This window comes from Moschus berezovskii, chromosome 22, assembly GCF_049115385.1.
Source record: "Moschus berezovskii isolate FMDL1 chromosome 22, NW_MosBer_1.0, whole genome shotgun sequence".
Classification (NCBI taxonomy): Eukaryota; Metazoa; Chordata; class Mammalia; order Artiodactyla; family Moschidae; genus Moschus; species Moschus berezovskii.
Genome location: NC_142481.1, coordinates 3,708,764 through 3,730,236, shown reverse-complemented (window position 1 = coordinate 3,730,236; position 21,473 = coordinate 3,708,764). Strand labels below are relative to the sequence as shown.

The following is a 21,473-nucleotide window of genomic DNA, read 5'->3' as shown; positions in this document are numbered from 1 at the left end:
AGCCAGTGGCCCCCACCTTTGGGGGTTTAGTACTTGGATTCGCTGACGCCCCGACTGGGCTTTCAGAAGCGGACCCCGACCCCCACGAGTCCCAGGGAACCTGCAGTTGGCGTCTCGCGCCCCAGGCTTGCCGTTGAGCCACGCCCCGTTTCGCGAGGCATGCCGGAAGAGAAAGTTCTCAGACGCGATGCCAGAACAGCCGATCTGCAGGCTCAGACTACAAGTCCCAGAGTACATTGCGCCTCGCAGACCCGGCCCGGCCGTGGTTGCCCTTGGCAACAGAGCCTGTCTCTCCTCCCCTCCCACCCCCAAGGAGCCGGAACTGGGAAGCGCTCGCGAGCCGGGGGAGGGACAGACTGCCACCCGAGAGAGGCAGAGACTCTGGTGGGGAGACGGAGGGGAAGACAGGAGGAAACCTGACCCGGCCAAACATTCAGAGGGACCCTCCCAACCCCCGGACGGAGATGTCCAGGGTATTTCAGAGCCGGCGGGGGGCGACAGACTGAATCAGTGAGAGACGTGGAGGGAGGGAAAGACCTTCACCCCCACCCGCGCCCCGAGCTGGGAAGGACTCAGAGACAGAGAGACATACAGAATGGGTGAAGAAGGGACAGACAGATGGAGCGGAGAGGGGAGAAGGAAAGGGAGCGAGATCAGCCTAAATATTCAGAGAGAGACCCCCAGCGATGGAGAGAGGCACAGAGCCAGAGAGTGGCCGGAGAGGAGCAAGCACAGAGCAACGGGGAGGGGCAGAGAGAAGGCATCTGCGAAGACCCGGGGAGAGAAAGGCAGAGAATCGGAGAGAAGAGAGCATGGAGAGTGAGCCGGGGAGACACGGACGGAGGGAGACCGAGCTCCACAGGGACAGGGAGGGAGGGAGCGAGGAGAAGAGATGCAGGGAGAGAGACACCCCAAGGCCCGGAGGGCGGTGGTCCGCAGGAGGAGTGACAAACGTAGATGGAGACACACAGCGAAGAAGAGAGAGAAATAAAAGCCGAAATTCTCAGAGACGAGGCAAGGAACCCAGACGCACCCAGAGAGACACAGAGAAAGCTAGGGATACAGGGAGAGGAGCAGAGGCCGCGAGAAAGGGACGCTCCCGGAGGGAGACACAAACGTACAAAAATCACAAGAAGCCCAGAGGGAGAAATCGAGACGTGGGCCACATCCGAAAAAGTGAGACGCCAAGACTCCCTCCTGCTCACCGTTGGATCTCAGCACCACTACAAAGTTTGTGCAATGAAACGGAGACACAGTCAGAAGGAGATCCTAGCGGAGTTGCGGTGGGCTCACAGGAGTCGCCGAGGCACCCTGGAGGGGGTCGGAAGACAGGGCCGCGCGGCAGTTTGGGGAGGGGGCAGGGCACAGCTCAGAGGATGCCCCCCCTTCACCAGGCCTCCGGAGTGGGTGTGCGCACGTGTGTCTGTGTGTTGGAGACGGAGGGCATAGTCCCTGGGCTCTCCAGGAAGAGGGGGGACGCCTTTAAGCCGAAACCCCGCCCCTCGGTCGTCATGGCAACGCCTCCCCCCGCCCGGGGCTCCCACATTTCAGCAGGTGCTGGAGCCGGAGCTCCCACCACCGCCGCCGCCCGTGCCTCCGGCTCCTCTGCGTCCGTGCTCTCGGCTCTCGCTCCCCCTGGCGGAGTCGGCGCGCCCCGGGGCTCCGCTCCCGGCGCCGCGCGCTCGGCTCCTGGAGGTGCCTCGCCCCTCTCACTCCCACCGCGGCATCTCCCGCCGGCTCTTCTGTCCTGCCGAGCCACCGGCTAGTCGCCCTTCCACCTGTTTCCCCAGACAGGCAGGATCCCGGTCCCTGCTACGTTCCGGGGGCCATGTCCGGCCTGGGCCCCGGCGGAGGCGATTCAGAGGGCGGACCCCGGCCCCTGTTTTGCAGAAAGGGGGCTCTGAGGCAGAAGGTGGTCCATGAGGTCAAGAGCCACAAGTTCACCGCTCGCTTCTTCAAGCAGCCGACCTTCTGCAGCCACTGCACTGACTTCATATGGTGAGGGAGGGGCTGGGGCCCCAGGGGATGGGGACCCTTAATGAGCGGGAAAGAGGGGGCTGCGGCCCTGGCTCCTAGCCCCGGGCTGGGCACGGGTGAGGGGCCGGCACTCCTGGGTCAGAAAGAGGGAGGCGGGGGCCCTGGCCTTCCGGGTCCGAAGAAGAGCCTGGGGCCTGGGTTCCTGGGTCTAAGAGGGACACGGACGAGGGGGGCAGGGTTTCGGGGTCCTGAGAAGAGGTTAGCTGGTGTTCAGACTCCTGGGTCCGACGGGAGGCGGGTGGGAGTACGCGGGCCTCCCACGACCCGCAGGGGAGAGGGGATCCGGCACCCTTTCCTGCACTGACCTCAGATCCTTGACTCTCACAGGGGGATTGGAAAACAGGGTCTGCAATGTCAAGGTAAGAACTGGGGACCTGGACTCCTGGGACCCTCGGGAGGGTGGAGGCTGGGGACCCACAGCCTAGGCTGCTTGACACACGTGTTCGCTGGTCCCCAGGGAGGCGCGGGGGAGCCCGGGGCGGGGGGTGTGGCAGAGACACTGCCTGCAGTGGGGGGGGGGAGCTCTGACGGCGGGGCCACCGCGGAGGTGGCACTGGGGGCCCCTCCCTCGGCCGGCTCCAGGTGGGGACAGATATTTGGAGAATCTGTTGCCATGGGAACAGGGAGATTTGGAAAAGGGGAGCTGAAGGGGGGGCTGGAGATGCAAAGTCAGAGCCCCCCCCCCAAGGCTGCCATTGCCATGACAACACCACCTGTCCTAGGAAGGGGCAGGCCGGGTGGGGTCACCGACGGGCGGGTGGGGGCTGGGTGGGGCCGGTAGATATGGGGGCCGGGGGAGGGGGGCGAGTCCTCAAGTACCAGCTGCTACTGCTGAGAGCAGAGTGAGTCAGGGAGGGGGGCGGGCCGTCGGCGTCGCCCCCAGACTCACTTCTGCCCAAGTTGCTGCTCTCCGTTCTGTGGAAGGACCTCTCTGCGTCTGCTCCCTTCTAGCCTGCCTGCCTCTCTTCACTTCTGACTCTCTGTCCGTGGACCCTGCTCTCTCTCTGTCTCCATCTCTTGCCCCCTGTGTCCGCTCTCGCTCTCCGCCTCCGTCCCGTCTTTGGCTGTGTGGAGGCGCTGGGCGCTCTGTGCTTCTCTGTGTCCGCGGCTCTCTGCCTCTCTGTTTCCCTCTTTGGGTCCACCTTTAGAATCTCTGTCTCTCTCTGCCTGTCAGCGTCTCTTTGATTTTCTCTGTGTTGAACCCTCTCTCCTGGGTTGCTTTCTGTCTGGGTCCCCCTCTTTCTGATTTTCTGTCCACTGGGGTCTCTCTCCGCTCTGGGTTTCTATGATTTTCCCCTTCAGTCTGCAGTTTTGTGGTTCATCGACGATGCCACGAATTTGTGACCTTCGAGTGTCCAGGCGCTGGGAAGGGCCCCCAGACGGACGTGAGTGCCCGGACACCTGGTTCTCCCTCCTCGGGCCGCGCCCCCGCCCTCACCCCCTCGGCGTCCGTCCCAATTTCTCCTGCTATTTTTAAGGCTGGGAGGGGAGGGGGGCTGGAGAGATAGGGAGAGCTAGTCTGGCCCAGATTCCCTGCCCTTGGCCTGGAAAGGGGGAATGAGAGGGGACCAAGAGTGGCTGGGGACCCAGGTGGGGGACAGAGAGGAGGCCGGGTGAGGGGACCTCGGCGCTGGAGGAGGTCGGCTGTGATCCAGGAGTCAGGAGATTTAGAAAACAGAAGGATGAGGGGCAGAGAGAGAGAGAGGGAGATTGATGCAAGCACTGAGATCCTGAGATAAGACAGAGAGAGAACGCCCAGAGAGGCAGAAAAAAGAGACCCAGGCAGACTGGGGGAGGGGGGAGAAAGCAAGAGCAGTGGGACAGTCGGTGACATGGGAGGAAGGAAAAGGCAGCCCAGAAAGACTGGGAGGGACAAACTCAGAGGCGAAGGGCAGACACTCAGAAAGGGAAACTGGCATAGAAAATGGGAGATACGGGGAACTGCTTCGCAGGTACTGAGACAAGGAAGCCCGAGAGATCTTGTCGTGCGCATGCACGCACACATGTGCACTGATAGACGCCCCGGCTGTGTGTGCTGTCCACACACACACACCCAAGTACACACACATATGGATGCATATGAGACCCCGTGCGTGCACACACACACACAAATTCCATGTTGCACACACTTATGTGCATGCACACGTCCCCCATGTACACACACACAGATACACACAACCTTTCTCTCCCTCCTCTCCACCCCTAACAAGAACTGTCCACCCTGCATGCCCACCTCCTATCCCTCCTTCACTTTCTGTCTGGCTCTGCGTGAGCCTCAGTTTCACCCTCTGTAAAGTGGGGCTGACCGTCTAGTGCTGACCTGGAGAACTTTGCAGCATGATGGAAGCATTCTGTATCTTTGTCGTCCAGCTGCGAACCACCATAGCTAGCCGCCGAGGGACGGAAGTTTAAAATCCTGCTTGGTTTAGTCACTAAGTCGTGTCGGGCTCTTTGCGACCCCATGTACTGTAACCCACCAGGCTTCTCTGTCCATGGGATTCTCCAGGCAAGAATACTGGAGCGGGTTGCCATTTTCTTCTCCAAAAAATCCTGCTTAATTTGAATTAATAAATAGCCACTTGTAGGATTTCTGTGATCCAATGGTTGACTCCACACTCCCACTGGAGATGGCGCAGGTTCAATCCCTGGTCAGGGAACTAAGATCCCACATGGCATGCGGAGCAGTCAAAAAAAGAAAAAGAAACAGCCACCTATAGTTAGGGCTACTGTGTGGGATAGGCATCAATCTAGACGCCCCCAGGCTTGTTTTGACAGTTCAGTGAAGTCAGGCAGCATGAGACTAGCCCAGGGTTTGACACAGAGTTGGAGACGGTCTTATGGTTAGCAGATGGAGAGAGGCGGATTGAGAAAGAGAGAGAGCACACCACGGAAGTCCATGAGGCATTTTGCCAGCTTGTCAGGTCAAGAAAACTGAAGTTTAGAGGATGCAACTTCCGAGAACATAGATTGAGCTCCACTGTCTCCCAGCACCTATATGTATTATGATTTGCTGCCTCACCTGCCCACCTCCACCGCCACCAAACACTCCATCTGATTTACCCAAGGCTCATGGCGTGCACTTAACAGGGACCTTGTATATAGCGTAAGAATGAATCTTCTCAACAGCTTATAAAGTTAGGTATTATTCCTGTCCCCGTCTAACGGAGGCTCTTGGGCCAGGACACCTGGGCTTGAGTCCCACCTCCACCATGTGTTGGTTCTGTGACCTTCCAGAAGGTAATTTACCTCTCTGCACCTCTGGAGTTCCTTGTCTGTAAAATGGGGTTTAATAACCATGCCCTCATCTGATAGGATTGTTTTAAGGACTGAATGAGCCAACTCCTTGGGTATGAATACCTGGTATGTAGCGAAAGACAAAATTCTAATTTTTATCATTGTAAAATTGTTACTATATCGGTGAGGAAATGAAGGGAAATAATGCAGAGAAGGCTTTTCTTCTGTATCTGGCTTTCTTTTTTCTCTGTGAAGCATTAAGCTTTTATTCTTGTCAGCAACACAGATCAAGGGCTTAAGAAGTGCTCAGGGCTCCAGACGCATGATTGCATTCCATCTGCACAAGAAGCCTTTCAGGGAGGGCTCACGGTCCCTTTTTATGGGGAGGCTCCCTGAATTTCTCAAAAGGGTGGTGTGGGGGAAGATCATACAGCTAGGTTGCTAGGTCGTGGGCAGAGTCAAAATTTGGGCCCTAATCTTCTGAATCGGAACCCCAGTACTGTCTCCCTTTTTAATAGCTATTTTCACCCTGAGAATAACCACAGCAGCTCCCATGTCAGGTACCCTGCTGGGAATTTTCACCCTCAGCTTCTCGTTTCGTGTGGCAGGAACACCGGGAGCTCGGGTCAGGTGAAGGTCTTTAGAGGTTCAGAGCATGCAACTGCCAACACCTTTCCCCACCCAAGTACCATTCAATCCCCACTAAACTTCAAAATAAAATCCTAAGACAGTCTTGAATTTTCACCCTATAAAACTCTTGCAGTGCACTCGTAGAAAATTGAACCCAGGTCTCCTGCATTGCAGGCAGATTCTTTACCATCTGAGCCACCAGGGAAGCCCCAAAGTGTTCGCCACTCATTTGTGTCTGACTCTTTCCGACCCCATGGACGGTAGCCCACTAGGCTCCTCTGTCCATGAAATTCTCCAGATAAGAGTATTGGAGTAGGTAGCCATTCCTGTCTCCAAGGGATCTCCCCGACCTACAGATAAAACCCGGGTCTCCTGCACTGCAGGCAGATTCTTTACCATCGGAGCCACCAAGGAAGCCCACTTAGAAAAATGCAAATATCAAATTATTTCGTACTCAGACATTGCTGAGGGTGGAAGGAGGAATGCTTTTCCTGGTGTCTTAAATTCATGCTTAATTGGAATTGAGCAAAAGCACTGCTTCAAGATATAGATTGTTTATTTCCATTGGGCCGATCAAGACACTGAGGCTCAAAATTGGGCATGTACCTGAAATCACACAAGTGGGAAATGGCCCGGCCCTTGATTAAACCCAGGGCTATGTGGGGACTGCAATAAAATAGCTAGTAATAACCATGGCAGTAATGACAGCAGTAACACTACTGAGCACATTTAACCAGACCCGGCACATACCAGACCCTGCTGTGTGGTTTACACTTAATCTTTGGGATACCTGGGTCCCTAAAACTGAGAGGGCATAGTCTGCATACCACAGGGGGCTCAGAGAAGGCTGGTTGCCATTGGGCAGACATTGAAAGAAGCTGACCATGAATAATCTGGGGTTCATGGTGGACCAGAAGTCCTCAGAGAACAGCTTGTGGAAGACTATGGGGTAGGGACTGTGGGACCTTGGAAGCCTCCACTTCCTTCAGATTCTTCCCAGATTCCACCTTGTTGGGACAACCTTTCTTGGTCACTCTATTTCACATTTCAATCCCCCCCCCCATCCCTGATAATGTGCATCCCTGCTCCATCTTTGTGCAGAGCACCTATATCCATACCTCATACTCTACATTCTAAGATTTTTTTATGGGGACTATTTGTTAAAGTCTTTATGGGATTTTGTCACAATATTGCTTCTGTCTTGTGTTTTGATTTTTTGGCCCCAAGGCACTTGGATCTTAGTGCCCCCCCGACCCCGCCCCAACCAGGGGTGGAACAGGTACCCCTGCACTGGAAGGCAGAGTCTTAACCACTGCACCACCAGGGAAGGCCCTAAATATTTTATTTGTCGTGTTCATTTTCCGTCTCCCTCCACGAGAAAGTAAAGTCCACAGGGGCTGGGTCGTCGCACCAAACAAAGTGCCAGGCACGGAGCAGGCGCTCCATAAATACTGGAGAGTGAGTGAGTGAGGCGGAAGAGCGGGAAGACTGGGAGAGCAGGGCTGAAGAGGAAGAGCGGAGGTGGGGGGGGCGCTTGTTCAGGGCCCCTCAGGCCCCCCTTCTGACCGACTCCTCCCGACCGCCCCCCACGCCAGGATCCCCGGAACAAGCACAAGTTCCGTCTGCACAGCTACAGCAGCCCCACCTTCTGCGACCACTGTGGCTCCCTGCTATACGGGCTGGTGCACCAGGGCATGAAGTGTTCTTGTGAGTCTGCGAGCCCGGCGCTTTGGGGCCCCTGCAAAAGAGTCTGGGTCTCGAGTAACGCGGGTGGTGGTGGGGGGGGAGTGGAGGAGGGGAAGTGGAGTCTGGAGTTAAAGGCGGGACCCACAGTCCCACCTCCCCGTGCTGCCCCCCTCCCCAGGCTGCGAGATGAACGTGCACCGGCGCTGTGTGCGCAGCGTGCCCTCTCTGTGCGGCGTGGACCACACGGAACGCCGGGGGCGCCTGCAGCTGGAGATCCGGGCGCCCACTTCCGATGAGATCCACGTTACGGGTGAGACCCCGCCTCCTCGCCTGGCCCCGCCCCTTTCACCCCAGGGACTGGGTCAAGTCCACCCGAGCTGCCCGCCCTCTCTCAGCGACCCAGGAAAGCCACGCCCCCTCGCAAAGGTCACGCCCACACTGCTGACCCCGCCTGCACAGGCTGAGCGCCACCGGCCATGCCCCTTTCTGCTCGAGGCCCCTGGTCTCCAGCCTTGCCTCTCGTGATGGCTCTTCTGGGCAGCAAGGTCCTGGGGGTGGAGGCGGGTGCGGACGAGAGAAGTGGTCCCAAATGAGGTTCCGGTTTACTACATGGCTTCCCAAGTGGCACAGGAAACATAAGAGACCCGGTTTCCATCCCTGGGTTGAGAAGATCCCCTGGAGGAGGGCATGGCAACCCACTCCAGTATTCTTGCCTAGAGAATCTCATGGACAGAGCAGCCTGGCGGGCTACAGTCCGCGGGGTCGCAGAGTCGGAGACGACTGAAGTGATTTAGCATGCACGCACTGGTGATATGGCCAGGATCCTAAGGGAGCCAGGGGCTTTGGATTTGATTTCTGGGTCACTGGCTGGGGAAACGGCTTCATGCCCCATCTTCCGGGTACTGGAGAAGTAAAAGATTTTTTTAAAAAGAAAGAAAAGGAAGCAAAAAACATGGGTCATGGAAGAGGAAGTTGAGAGACTGGAATTCGTGACTGCTGGCTGGGGGAATGCTCCGGGTCCTCTCCCTGGATCTTAACCCCATCTGCCCTCCTTCACCTCCCTCCTCAGTTGGCGAGGCCCGGAACCTCATCCCAATGGACCCCAACGGTCTCTCCGATCCCTATGTGAAGCTGAAGCTCATCCCAGACCCTCGGAATCTGACCAAACAGAAGACCCGCACGGTGAAAGCCACGCTAAACCCTGTGTGGAACGAGACCTTTGTGTTGTGAGTCTCAGGTGCAGGGGAGGCGCGGTGATGACTGGCAGAGGACGATCTGAGAGTCCTAGTGGCCCACAAGACTACAGAGACCAGGTGGTAGGATAGGAGGAGCCCCGCAAAGGGAGAAGAAGGCGGTGGGAGGAGAAAATGAAGTGACTGAGAGAGAGGGATGGAGACACACAAGGTGACTGTTTTAGAGTTAAGGCGGAGATCAGAGAGATTAGACAGACCCTGAGACTCAGAGGAAGAAACATAAACCCAGGGAGAGGCACAGACGGCATGGGGCGGGGTGTGACAGGTGGGCGGCAGGAAGAGAGAGAAGCCAACTGAGAGAAAGACAGGAGGACGGTTCTGGAGGGAGAATAGGAGAGATCCGGAGAGAAAAGCCCAGAGGCAGGGCTGCCAAAGACCAGGGAGGGGGACTGAGAGAGCCGACTAGGTTGACTTCGGGCCCAGGCGGGGAGAGGGACCCTCTTCGGGAAGGCCAGGGGTGGGAAGCAGGAAAGAGGCCCCAGCTCAGGAGGTCTGCCGGCTCCTCCAGCATCGAGGATGCGGAGGTCGGGGAGCCACGAGCTGGCCCCTCACTGCGCCCCGCTCTCCCCGCAGCAACCTGAAGCCGGGGGACGTGGAGCGCCGGCTCAGCGTGGAGGTGTGGGACTGGGACCGGACCTCCCGCAACGACTTCATGGGCGCCATGTCCTTCGGCGTCTCGGAGCTGCTCAAGGCGCCGGTGGATGGCTGGTGCGGGGCGGGCGGGCACGGGGCGGGGCTCGGCGCCGCCGTCCGCGCCTCCGTCCCGGGGGTGTGGTCTCCGCAGTCCTCCCGGCCTCCCTGGGCTGTTTTATCCTTTTCCCTGCTGTCCTTCTCTTCTCATCTCACTCTTTCTTTCGCTGTCTCCGTCTCTCCGTCTCTTCCCCCCTTCTGATGTCTCTGCCTCTCCCTTGGGTGCCCCCCACCCCCCCACCCCCGCTCCATCCGTCTTCCCAACCCCCACCCCCCTACCCTGAGCCTCCTGCTCTGCTCTCCTTCTGTATGTCAGGTACAAGTTACTGAACCAGGAGGAGGGCGAGTATTACAATGTCCCGGTGGCTGACGCCGACAACTGCAACCTCCTCCAGAAGTTCGAGGTACCCAGACCCAGGCTTCCCCAGCCCCCAACCCTCCGGGGAGCGCAGCCTCCCACAGTTCAGAGCTGGCCTTCCCCAGACTCCATGACTGCTTGCCCACTGTTCTGGGGACGAAAATTCTGAGAAGACCCTGGAGTTCTTTCTGCCTTTCTAAGGGACTGCTGGGAATTAGAATTCCTATCCATCCCCAGGACTTCCCAGGTAGCGCTAGTGGTAAAGACCCTCCTGCCAATGCAGGAAACACAGGAGAGGCAGGTTCAATCCTGGGTGGGAAAGGTCCCCTGGAGAAGGACATGGCAACGGACTCCAGTATTCCTGCCTGGAGAACCCATGGACAGAAGAGCCTGGTGGGCTACAGTCCATGGGGTCGCTAACAGTCGGACATGACTGAGCGAATAACACACATGCACACACATCCATCCCCATGGCTTGGGGATCGGGGGCCCCCACCCCTGGTTTAGGGCCATCGCCTACCTCTCCCAGCAGGCTCTGACTCTGACTTTCTTCTCCCTCAGGCCTGTAACTACCCCCTGGAACTATACGAGGTGAGAAGAGCCAGAGGCTTGGGCTGGAGGCAGCTTCATTCTTGGTCTGTATCGCCTCCCTCTCGTATCTGTCTGCATTTCCACATGCACGGGTGGAACACATACCATACCTAAGTCTTGTGTTTGCTGAGTAATAGGAGCTCTCTGGAGGTCAGTCTGACCCTCAGGCAACTCCCCAAGGTAGGGACAGCATCTCAGATTCCTTAGATTCAAGGGCCCACAGCCCTGAGGCTCTAGGGCCCTGTAGCTATCAATTCTGGGTCCCGTGTTGCTGGCATTCCATGGACTGGGGGGCCTGGCTCGGGAATTCTGTGGTCTGTCATTCTGGGCCTCTGGTTCTCGGATTATGTGGCTACACTTCTGTTTCTTCCTGGTACTGAAGAAGGAGCAGAGCTCTAGGGGATGCACGTTCAAACTAGGGTTCTCTCTGCCACCTGCGGCTCCCAAGGCAAGTGTATTTATGCCGATCACGTTGTAGTCTTCAGCGTTCCTATTGTTGGGGGATGGTAGGAAGAGCACAGTCGATGGGAGGATCCCGGTAACCCTGCTGCTACTGGTACCCTTGGAGAGCTTCCATCGTGCCCCGACTGCCCTCTGGGCTGAATCAACCTTGGGGAGCAAAGGTCAGGATCTTACCAAGGCCTTACCCAGCCTCTGTGACTCTGTGTTTAATGACTTGTGTGGAACCATGGCATCAGGTGCCCTGTCAGCCAAGCCTTGTATGTATGAAGTGAAGTCTTCCATCTGGCCTTGGATGGGCCCCAAATCACCCACCCACCCACCCCCCAGCTCCCCGCCCCACTGTGTGCCTCTCCATGAGGTGGCCAGTAGCGTCTGTCATTCCACCCTGGAAAGGTTCAGGATAGGGGCTCTCGCATACCCAGGCCCTTCTCTGTCCCTGACTTTGTGGATATGTCCCCCCTCGAGTGGCCCCTAAGGACACTCTTTTATTGGATGAGGACCGCGCAGGGCCACCCCCAGAAAAGGGCCAGCTCCTGAACTGGAAAAGCCAAAGGCGTCTGAGGAATTCCCAAGGGCGTGTCCGCAAGAGCTGTGTTGTGTCTGGGGCACTTTCAGTTTCACAGGTTTCCTGCCCAGGAAAATCCCTGGGTCAGGAAGATCCCCTGGAGGAGGAAATGGCAACCCACTCCAGTATTCTTGCCTGGAGAATCCCATGGACAGAGGAGGCCTGGCGGGCTACAGTCCCTGGGGTCACAAGAGTCAACATGACTTAGTGACTCAACTACCCAGGGCACCCAAGAAGCCCAGAGGTTAACCCAGTCTGGCAGGGGCCGGGGGAGGTGATCAGGGAGGGCTTTCCTGAGTAAGTGACACCTGAATTGCTCCTTGAGTTTTTCTGTCCATTTCTCACTGTGGCCTTTCTCTCCTCCATTGGTTTTTTGTTTTTTTTTTCCACTTCCTGAACACCTATTTCCTGAAGTTTTACGTAAGTCAAGCCCTATTCTGGGAGTAGAATCAGGCCATTCCCTGGGGAGCTCCTCTTTCAATGAAAGTTACAGATAGAGAAGGAATGTATTTGATCATGGAGATGGCCTCGGGCACTGGGGAGTCCTAAACCTCTGGCAGGACCTGAGAAAGTCAGAGAAAAACTTCATCAACAGGAAGTACAGGATTCCCTGGGTAAAGGAGAAGGAGGACAGATTTCCAGGCCAAGAAAGGAACACGTGCCTTCTTTCTCTTCCCTGGTGGTGCAGACAGCAAAGAATCTGCCTTGCAACGCAGGGGATGTAGGTTTGACCCCTGGGTGGGAAGGATTCTCTGGAGAAGAGAAGGGCAAACCCACTCCAGTATTCTTGCCTGCAGAATTCCACGGACAGAGAAGTCTGGCAAGCTACAGTCCACGGGGTCCCAAAGAATCGGCTGTGACTGAGCGACTAACACTTTCACTCTGTCATTTCTTCTTTCAAAACCACATACTTGAGCCCTCTGTGTGCCAGGCATGGTTCTAATCACTGGGGATATAGCAGCAAACAGGAAGAGGGGGAGGGGGAAATACACTCCTGCTCTCCTGGGAGGAAGACATTTACCAAAATAAAGGCGCTGAGGATCCTGTGTTAGACGATGATGAATGACTATGGAGAAAAAAAAGCGCTGAAGACGGGGAGTGCTGTTCTGTGAGAGTTTACAATAGCGGGGAAGGCTTCACCGAGAAAGTGACCACTGGGCAAAGACATAAAGGAGATGAAATAGTGAGCCGTAAGGATGGTGGAGAGCCTTCCCAATGGAGGGAAGGTCACTGCAAAGGCCCTGAGGTGGGAGCAGGCCAGCAATGTCTGGGTTCAATCCCTGGTCAGGGAATGAGATCCCACGTGCCGCAGCTAAGACCTCGTGCACCTAAATAAGGTCACTTTTTAAGTCAGTAAATAGACCAAGTGAGATGGCAGGCCACTAAAGGCGGCCCGAGATGGTTTTGATTTGGACAAGAGGACTGCCTCTGCGTCGAGAGCTGACAGTAGGAGGAGGAAAAAGGCATCGTGGAGGTCCAGAGGTGAGTTCCTGGCGGCTTGGCCCAGGGAGGCAGTTATGGTGAGCGTGTTCAGGTTCTGGATATGCTCTGAAGTTAGAAGTACAGGACCTGCATTCAGCACTCGACTCCAGACCCAAGCCACCTGCTGGGTGATGGTGGAGAAGCACAAAGGAGGGAGACACAGTCTCTGGCATTAATGAGTTTTGATTTCTGGCTCTGCTTTTTACCTGCTGTGTGACTTTGGGCAAGTTACCTTCTGTAACATGGGAGATCGGGTGGTGGTGCTGATGGGGAGAATTGATGGCATATAGTAAGCTGTCTAAGTGCTAGCTGAATGCTAAACTCTCCAGGCAAACAGGCTGAGTCTCTTCAGTCATGTCTGACGCTTTGAGACTGAAGCCTTGCCAGGCTTTTCTGTCCACGGGATTTCCCAGGCAAGAATCCTGGAGTGGGTTGCCATGCCCTCCTCCAGGGGATCTTCCCGACCTAGGGATCGAACTCACATCTCTGACGTCTCCTGCGTTGTCAGGCAGGTTCTTTACCAGCTAGTGCCACCTGGGAAGTCCAGTGTTAATCGTTCAGTCATCTCCAACGCTTTGCGAACCCATGGACTGTAGCTTGCCAGCCCCTTCTGTCCATGAGATTCTCCAGGCAAGAATACTGCAGTGGGTTGCCATTTCCTTCTTCAGGGGATCTTCCTGACCCAGGGATCAAACCCAGGTCTCCTGCACTGTAGGCAGATTCTTTACTGTCTGAGCCACAAAGAAAGCCCAATAAAACCTGCAGGCTATGGGAAGGCAGTAAAAGCCCCAAAACCAAACATGGGTGTGGAAACAGCGTTTCTTCTCTCTCCATCTTTCCATTTCTGTCTCTCTCCCCTTCCCTTTTGTCCCTGGATGCTGTCTTTCTGAGGGGCACCCCCTTAAACACTTCCGGGGTCTGATTAACTCTGCATGTCTCCCCTTTCTCACAGAGGGTGCGGACGGGTCCCTCTTCGTCTCCCATCCCCTCCCCGTCCCCCAGTCCCACTGACTCCAAGCGCTGTTTCTTCGGGGCCAGCCCTGGACGACTGCACATCTCCGACTTCAGCTTCCTCATGGTTCTAGGAAAAGGCAGTTTTGGAAAGGTTGGATTCCTGGGGTTCTGGGGGAAAGGGAGGATGTCTGGGGGAGGGGTCGGGTTTCTTAGAGATGAAATCAGGGTCAGGGGAGGGGGAGGAACTAAGCTTCTAAGCCCAGAAGAGGGTTTGATGGGGCCTCTTGAGTTCCTGGAGAGGAGAGGCCTAAAGCGGAGAAGGCAATGGCAAGCCACTCCAGTACTCTTGCCTAGAAAATCCCATGGATGGAGGAGCCTGGTAGGCTGTAGTCCGTGGGGTCACTAAGGGTCGGACATGACTGAGCGACTTCACTTTCACTTTTCACTTTCACACATTGGAGAAGGAAATGGCAACCCACTCCCGTGTTCTTGCCTGGAGAATCCCAGGGACGGGGGAGCCTGGTGGGCTCCCATCAAGGGGTCACACAGAGTCGGACACGACTGAAGTGACTTAGCAGCAGCAGCAGCAGAGGCCTAAAGATGTGGATACTTGCCCTGAGGGAGTGGCTGGCCAAGGGCACCCGGTCCCCCGAGAGTGAAAGGGGGGACCCGGGATTCTGTTTCTTTGTCTCCTTGAAAGGGAAGGCTAGGGACAGCGCTCTGGGTTCCCAAGATGGACTAGGCCTCTGTCCCTAGGTGATGCTGGCCGAGCGTCGGGGTTCCGATGAGCTCTACGCCATCAAGATCCTGAAGAAAGACGTGATCGTCCAGGATGACGACGTGGACTGTACCCTGGTGGAGAAACGCGTGCTGGCCCTGGGGGGCCGAGGCCCCGGAGGCCGGCCGCACTTCCTCACCCAGCTTCACTCCACATTCCAGACCCCGGTGCGAAAGGAGGGGGTCCCAGGCTGGCTCAGGGACCCTGCCTCATCCCCGCCCCAACCCCCAGATGCATTCAGCATTGGCTTTGAGAGTCTGAGTTTGGGGGAGGGCAGAAGAGCCGGGTGGACTCTGAAGGGTCGAGGCCGGCTCCTCGGTGGGTGTGGCCAGAACGCAGGGGGCGTGGTGGGGCGTGGCCAGAGGGCTGGGAGCCTGAGTGGGCGTGGCCTGAACTAGGGGTTGAGTGGGTGTTTCTGGAGTAAAGGAGTGTGTGGAGAACGTCTCCTGAGTGAGCTTGCCTCCAGCTGGGCTCTGCGTGATGAGGCTGTCACTCGTGGGTTCTTAGTTAAGGAGTCATCGGAAATAAGGCGTTTCCGAAGACTGTGAAATGGGACAACAAGTCAGAACTGTCAGAGGTTAGAGAGGGCGTGACTCTACTTTCAAGAGCTCTGAGTGGGCGTAGCCAGCTTCCTGGATTTTTTTTTTTAATTAGTATTGGGAATTCCCTTCTGGTCTAGTGGTTAGGACTCCATACTTCCACTGCAGGGAGCCTGGGTTTGATCCCTGGTCCGGGAATTAAGATCCCCGCAAGCCGGCAAGGTGCAGCCAAAAATTAAAAAATAATTTAAAAATTAGTATCATTCGCAAGTGAAGCCTGAATGGCTTTGGTCCCTAGCAGGTGGCCAAGACTGCATGTGTGAGTGAGTGGATATGGAAAGAGGTTTCAGTTTCCCTGAGATTTCAAGCAAATGGTGGACCTCAATCTTAAATCCCGGGAAGGGAGGAGGGGAACACCCGACAGTTCACAATAGGATGGAGTGGGTTCAGATGATGGAGTGGGTGGAGATTCTGTGATGGCGGGTAGGCGTGGACAGTTGCTCTGGATTTCTGATTGCATGGGCCCAGAGCCTTCCACGTTGATCTGGAGTGGGCAGGAATGGACGTTTCACTCCCCTGGTGGGCGTGCCCTTGCCTCTAAGCCCGCGTCCACCCCCCTCCCCAGGATCGCCTGTATTTTGTGATGGAGTATGTCACCGGGGGCGACTTGATGTACCACATTCAACAGCTGGGCAAGTTTAAGGAACCCCACGCAGCGTGAGTCTTGGCCAAGAGAGGAGGGTGGGGGGAAAGCGGAAGGGAGCTGTGTCCCGCCTCTGGCCTCCTGAACCCCACCGCCTCCTCCAGGTTCTACGCCGCAGAAATCGCCATCGGCCTCTTCTTCCTCCATAACCAGGGCATTATCTATCGGTGAGCAGTCCCGGGCTTTCGGTGGAGGGAATCGGACCCCCTAGAAGGGAAGGGATTCTCCACGGCTCCAGGCTGTTGAACGCTCTCCCCTTGCTTCAATTCCTACCCACTCCACCCCAACCCACCCGCAGGGACCTGAAACTGGACAACGTGATGCTGGATGCCGAAGGACACATCAAAATCACCGACTTTGGCATGTGTAAGGAGAACGTCTTTCCCGGGAGCACCACTCGCACCTTCTGCGGGACCCCGGACTACATAGCCCCCGAGGTAACCCCACCTCCGCCACTCAGCGCTGTCCACGCTCGCTGCGTGGGTATACCTGGGGGGTTAGTGGTCGTAATGTGGGGACCTGACCCCGGGGTCTTCACGGGAGTTATGGACTGCTCCAACCGTGGGAGTGTTGTAAGTGGGCGGGGCTGCGTCTCTAAATAGGCAAAGTGGGCAGGACTTGTGGGTGAATGTTCTGAAAAGGCAGGACCCCCTTTAGGGATTCTGGAGAACGGGGCCTCTTCCTGGACCGTTCTAAGAAGCTGAGAGAAGAGTCCCAGTGTACTCTGAGGGGGTGGGGCCCATCCCACTAGAACATTAGGCTTGTGGAGGCTTTCCCCTGAATATTTCAGGTGGGCAAGAATCTGCTCTGACTTTGTTGAGGGGTGGAGCTAACGATCTGACTGTGTACAAGCAGACTAAGAGCAGGTCCCGACTTTTCTCCTTGGCAGAGGTGGGTTGATGGTGCTGTCCTTGATCTTTCCTGGTGACTCTGTGCTACTGCCTGAGTAACCAGTGCCAGTGGTTTCAAAACATAGCTGCTGATCAGCATCACCTGGGAAGATTTTGAAAAATACACACACCTTCCCGCCTCTGACTCTGGTCTGTTGTGGCTGGAATTCTTCAGGGCTGGCAACAACTGTCTTTAAACAGTCAAGAATCTGGTATGTGTCCAGATTTAAGACTCTTTGGTCTCTGAAGTTCTGTGCTGTTCACCTGACATTGTAAGGAGAGAGTTCAGTTATTTCTATATTCTAGAGGGTGGGCGGAACTTGCAACTTAGTGCTTAGATCGTCTTTATATTGGAACCAAAGGAATGTTCTGAGTAGGTAGAATCTGCTTCTCAAATGTTCCAAAGGATGGAGCCAAAGCGTTCTGAGTGGGAAAAGTTTGTGCTGAAAACATTTAAAGTTGGGTAGGGTTTCCAGGTGGTGAAGCTAGAGGGGCCCACATTTTCTTAAAACACAAAAGACAGTTGCTCACCTTCCTGCCTCCCCTGCTAGATCATTGCCTACCAACCTTACGGGAAGTCTGTTGATTGGTGGTCCTTTGGGGTTCTGCTCTACGAGATGTTGGCGGGACAGGTAAGGGACGCTGGGGAGAGGCTGGTTTGGCTAAAGGCGACACAGAAGGGGTGCCACCTGTTACATGGCCTATCTCAGGAGGAGCAGGTCAGGAAGGGATGTCTTTAGGCTGAGTGTACGAAGCTGTGGGGAAGTCCGTCAAATAGAAGAGCGCTCTCCATGGTTCTGAAACAGTAACTTCCCACAGGCTAGGGGTTCTTCCCCCTTTTAGTGTCTTGGACCCCTTTCTCAGAACAGTGCTTTTAAATACATGGAATAAGACAATAGCATTACAGAAGAAGTCAATCATATTGAAATCTGGCTATCAAAATGTTAAAGGCTTAATTGAATCTAATTTAACCAAGTAAATTTAACTTAAATGTGTATGGTTGTCTAAGGGTATTAGAATATGGACTTATATGTGGTTTCCTACTAATGAATTAAATGGTATTAAATAGTAATTTCTCACAGGAATAGGAAGTAAGTAGGAAGGCCTGTCAGTAATTTTGACTGGGGGTTTTCTTTTTTTTTTTTTTTTTTTTTTTTGAGATATCTGCAACTCTTATATGATAAGAAAATATCAGTGATTTCTATCAGTGATAAAGTCACAACTATTACTGGTGGGGTTTCTTTCCTACATTTATAACGCTGAATTTCAATTTTAGATTCCAAAACATAAGGATGCATGTTTTTTTTCCCATCCAAATTCAAGGACCCCCCACTCAGTTGTAGAAACAGACCCCCTAGACCCCACATTAGAATCTTTGTCTGGATACTGCTTTTCCAAATCCAAGAAGACTGGAGGCCACTCATCCAGCCAAGAGAGTGCTTTTACAGTTTTTTCCCTGCAGTTTTTCTCTCTTCTACTTAAATGACACATTGCCTAATTAACACCTTGCTGATTTACATAGCAGATAAAGAGAGACAGAGCAGCAAAGAGGTGCAGAGAGCTGAAGCATCTGAGATAGAAAACAAGAGCCTCTGAGAGTGGGAAAGACATAGCTTTGGCGGTCTGGTCATGTTTTTCTTTAGGAATTGGGGGGGGGGCCCGGGGCGGGCTCTGCTTGTGGTGGGCAGTGAGGGCAGGAAGGTGGGGCCAGGTAGTCAGGCCTCTGACTCTTTTAACACCTCTACTCTCTTAGCCCCCCTTTGATGGAGAAGACGAGGAGGAACTGTTTCAAGCCATCATGGAACAAACTGTCACCTACCCCAAGTCGCTTTCCCGGGAAGCTGTGGCCATCTGCAAGGGGGTGAGAGTCCCCTGACTTCCAGATTCTCCAGGCCCACCACCCACACGCCCCACAGCTGCCATCCAGGACTGCCCACGCAGTGTTTCTGCACATTAGGAAAAGGCTCCCACTCCTCAAGTCGATCTACTCCCATCTGCTGAAAAAGTTTATATAGCACAGAGATCTTGTTAGAACAATCACATCCTGCCTTGCTGCCCCAGGCAGTCCAAGGGCGGACTCTACCCTGTCCTGTCCTTCCCCCCGCACCACCACCTCGGGGCAGGCAGCGCTGAGCCGAGCGGGTCAGTCGAACCTAACTCCTGACACTTTTCCTCCTGTGGGATCTGGGGCAAGTCACCAAAACTCTGGGAGCCACCGTCTCCTCCTCCGGGGTTGTGGAGTTAAGGCAGGAGAAGGAGCCTAGCCTACAGCAGATGTTAGCAGGCTTCTGTTTCGAACTCCTGTCCCTACATTTCTCTGACCACATCTCTCTCTGGGCTTTTGTCTCATTCCTCTGCCTCCATCTGCACACGATGGGGCTTTCTGTGTCATTGTCTTTTTTTTTTTTTTTTTCTTTTTCTGTGTCCTTGGGGATCTCTGTTCACCTTTTCCATCTTCGTCCTCCTCTTTCTGGCTCTCTATTACCTTCTCACCAACCCCCCTTCGCGCGCACACACTGGGTCCCTCTCCTCCTTCTGGGTCTTTCTCGTCTTCTTTCTCTGGGTCTCCGTCTTCCCCTCTCTCTGAGTCTCCTCCTTCATGTGGGGTCTGGGCGCTCCTTTCCTGGGTCTCCACCCTCCTCTCTGTGGCCTTCGTCTCCCCCACCCCTCCCCATCTCCTCCCTCCTCTGCTCTCCCCGCTGAGTCTTTCCCTCCTTCTGGGTCTCTGTCCCCCTTTTCCCTGGGTCTTCTCTCTCCCACCTTCTCCTCTGCCGCTTTCCCTCTGGGATGTGTTCCTGGTGGCCGTCCCGCTTTCCGGGCTTCTCTGCCACTCACACCTCCACACCCTGCCCTTCCTCCTGCCTTGGTCTGTCCTGGTGTCTGGGTCTGAGTCCCGTCCGCCCCGTCTCATTTATCCTCTCCTCGCTGTCTCTCCCCCTATTCTGCACCCCGTCTCTGTACTCCCCCCCACTGTCGGTCCTCTTCTTTCTGGACCTCCGTGCTTGTCTCTCCCTATTCCTCCTTCCTCGTCTCCCCCCGACCCCCGTCTTTCTCTGGGCCTTCTTGTCTGGACTCTGTCTGTCTGTCCGTCCCTCTCTGTGTTCCCTGCAGTTCCTCACCAAGCACCCGGCCAAGCGCCTGGGCTCGGGCCCCGATGGAGAGCCCACCATCCGCGCCCACGGCTTTTTCCGCTGGATCGACTGGGACAGGCTGGAACGATTAGAGATCGCGCCTCCGTTCAGACCCCGCCCGGTCAGTCCGCTCCCAGGAACACCACGCTGGCCCCTAAGAGAGTGGACCAGCCACGCGTTCCGACGCTTCACGTTTCCCTCCCGCTGTTTCCCACAGTGTGGCCGCAGCGGCGAGAACTTCGACAAGTTCTTCACTCGGGCGGCGCCGGCGCTGACACCCCCTGACCGCCTGGTTCTGGCCAGCATCGACCAGGCCGAGTTCCAGGGCTTCACCTATGTCAACCCGGATTTCGTGCACCCGGATGCCCGCAGCCCCATCAGCCCAACGCCTGTGCCAGTCATGTAATCCCAGCTGCTGCCACCAGGCGTCCCCAAGGCTCCCTCCTCCGCCCCAGCCTTGGCCCTCGCCTTACCATGCCACCCCCCTTTCCAATTCTAGATCTGGCTCCCCAGCGTCCTGGCCTCTGCCCCGCCCCCGGGTTCTAGCCGCCCCGCCCCAGCGTTCCTGGCATTCCGCACTCCCAAGACGATCTCTAGAGTCTTACCGTGTGCTAGATTCTGCTGCTGTTGAGCCCTAGATTCTGACCTGCCTGAGCGTCCTGGACTCTGTTCCACCAACTTACAGAACCACCAACACCATCCCAATTTTCCTTCTTCTTTTTTTGTTTTGTTTTGTTTTTCCTTCTTCTTCTTCCTGGGATATAGTCTCATGGGGTGGGCTGTTCTAGACTAGGATTCCAGAACATCCCCCTACCTCCGAGGCCCCACCCACCTCCGCTCCAGTTCCGGAGTAAGTGGGAGGCTGTGCCCCCTCGCTCCAGTGCCCCTGTTCTGCGCTCTAGGGATTCCTGGGACGTATGGAAGATATTCCCTGCCCCTGTTCTCCGTCAGCTTTTGTTCTAGGCTCCCCCACCCCTAGACCCATCACTGCATGGCTCCTCCAGTCCTGCTCGGAACCCCACCTCCTCCCAAATGCCTGCCACTCTCGGGACTCTCCGTGCCCCCTCTTCCGCCCGGCCACAGCTGCTGGAGAATAAATTTGGGATGCTGATGCTCAATTGTTTGGATGTTTTTCTTCTAAGCTTGGAGAATGAAGGGGGATGGAGGTGGGACAGTGACTGTACATAGAAACACACACACACACACAGAGGCTGAGGAGGGGGCTGCAGAGAGAGAAGGGGAAAACGCAGAGACCCATAACGTGAGAGAAGATACCCACAGCATGACCGCAAACAGCAGAGACCCAGAGAGAGGACCGAAGTGGACACGTGAAGGAAGAGGCAGTTGTATGCACAGACGACTGAGAGTGTCAGGCAGAGATCGGGAGCACAGAGACGCAGGCACGCACCCATTTGCCCAGAGCAAGGTAAAGCTCCCAGGCACACAGAAGGACACGCTGAGACCCGGAGGCCGGGAAGTCCGAAGAGGGA

At 55.7% G+C, this 21,473-nt stretch overlaps 1 protein-coding gene across 1 annotated transcript; it reads left to right on the top strand.

Annotated features, from left to right (window-relative positions):
- The first annotated feature begins 1,828 nt into the window (after positions 1-1,828).
- Positions 1,829-21,090, top strand: PRKCG (protein kinase C gamma). The gene is made up of 18 exons (XM_055411311.2): positions 1,829-1,998; positions 2,365-2,396; positions 3,340-3,422; positions 7,497-7,608; positions 7,766-7,897; positions 8,657-8,813; positions 9,414-9,548; positions 9,847-9,934; positions 10,450-10,479; positions 13,941-14,093; positions 14,699-14,887; positions 15,885-15,976; positions 16,067-16,129; positions 16,261-16,399; positions 17,404-17,484; positions 18,606-18,713; positions 19,964-20,104; positions 20,201-21,090. The coding sequence occupies exons 1-18, from the start codon at positions 1,829-1,831 to the stop codon at positions 20,387-20,389; spliced, it is 2,094 nt and encodes a 697-aa protein (XP_055267286.1). The 3' UTR covers positions 20,390-21,090.
- The last annotated feature ends 383 nt before the right edge of the window (positions 21,091-21,473 follow it).

Excerpts from the sequence above, each read along its gene's own strand:
- PRKCG (XM_055411311.2), top strand. The coding sequence starts at position 1,829 with ATGTCCGGCCTGGGCCCCGGCGGAGGCGATTCAGAGGGCGGACCCCGG. Across the intron at positions 7,609-7,765 it reads CCAGGGCATGAAGTGTTCTT|GCTGCGAGATGAACGTGCAC; the intron begins GTGAGTCTGCGA and ends CCCCCTCCCCAG. Across the intron at positions 17,485-18,605 it reads ACGAGATGTTGGCGGGACAG|CCCCCCTTTGATGGAGAAGA; the intron begins GTAAGGGACGCT and ends CTACTCTCTTAG.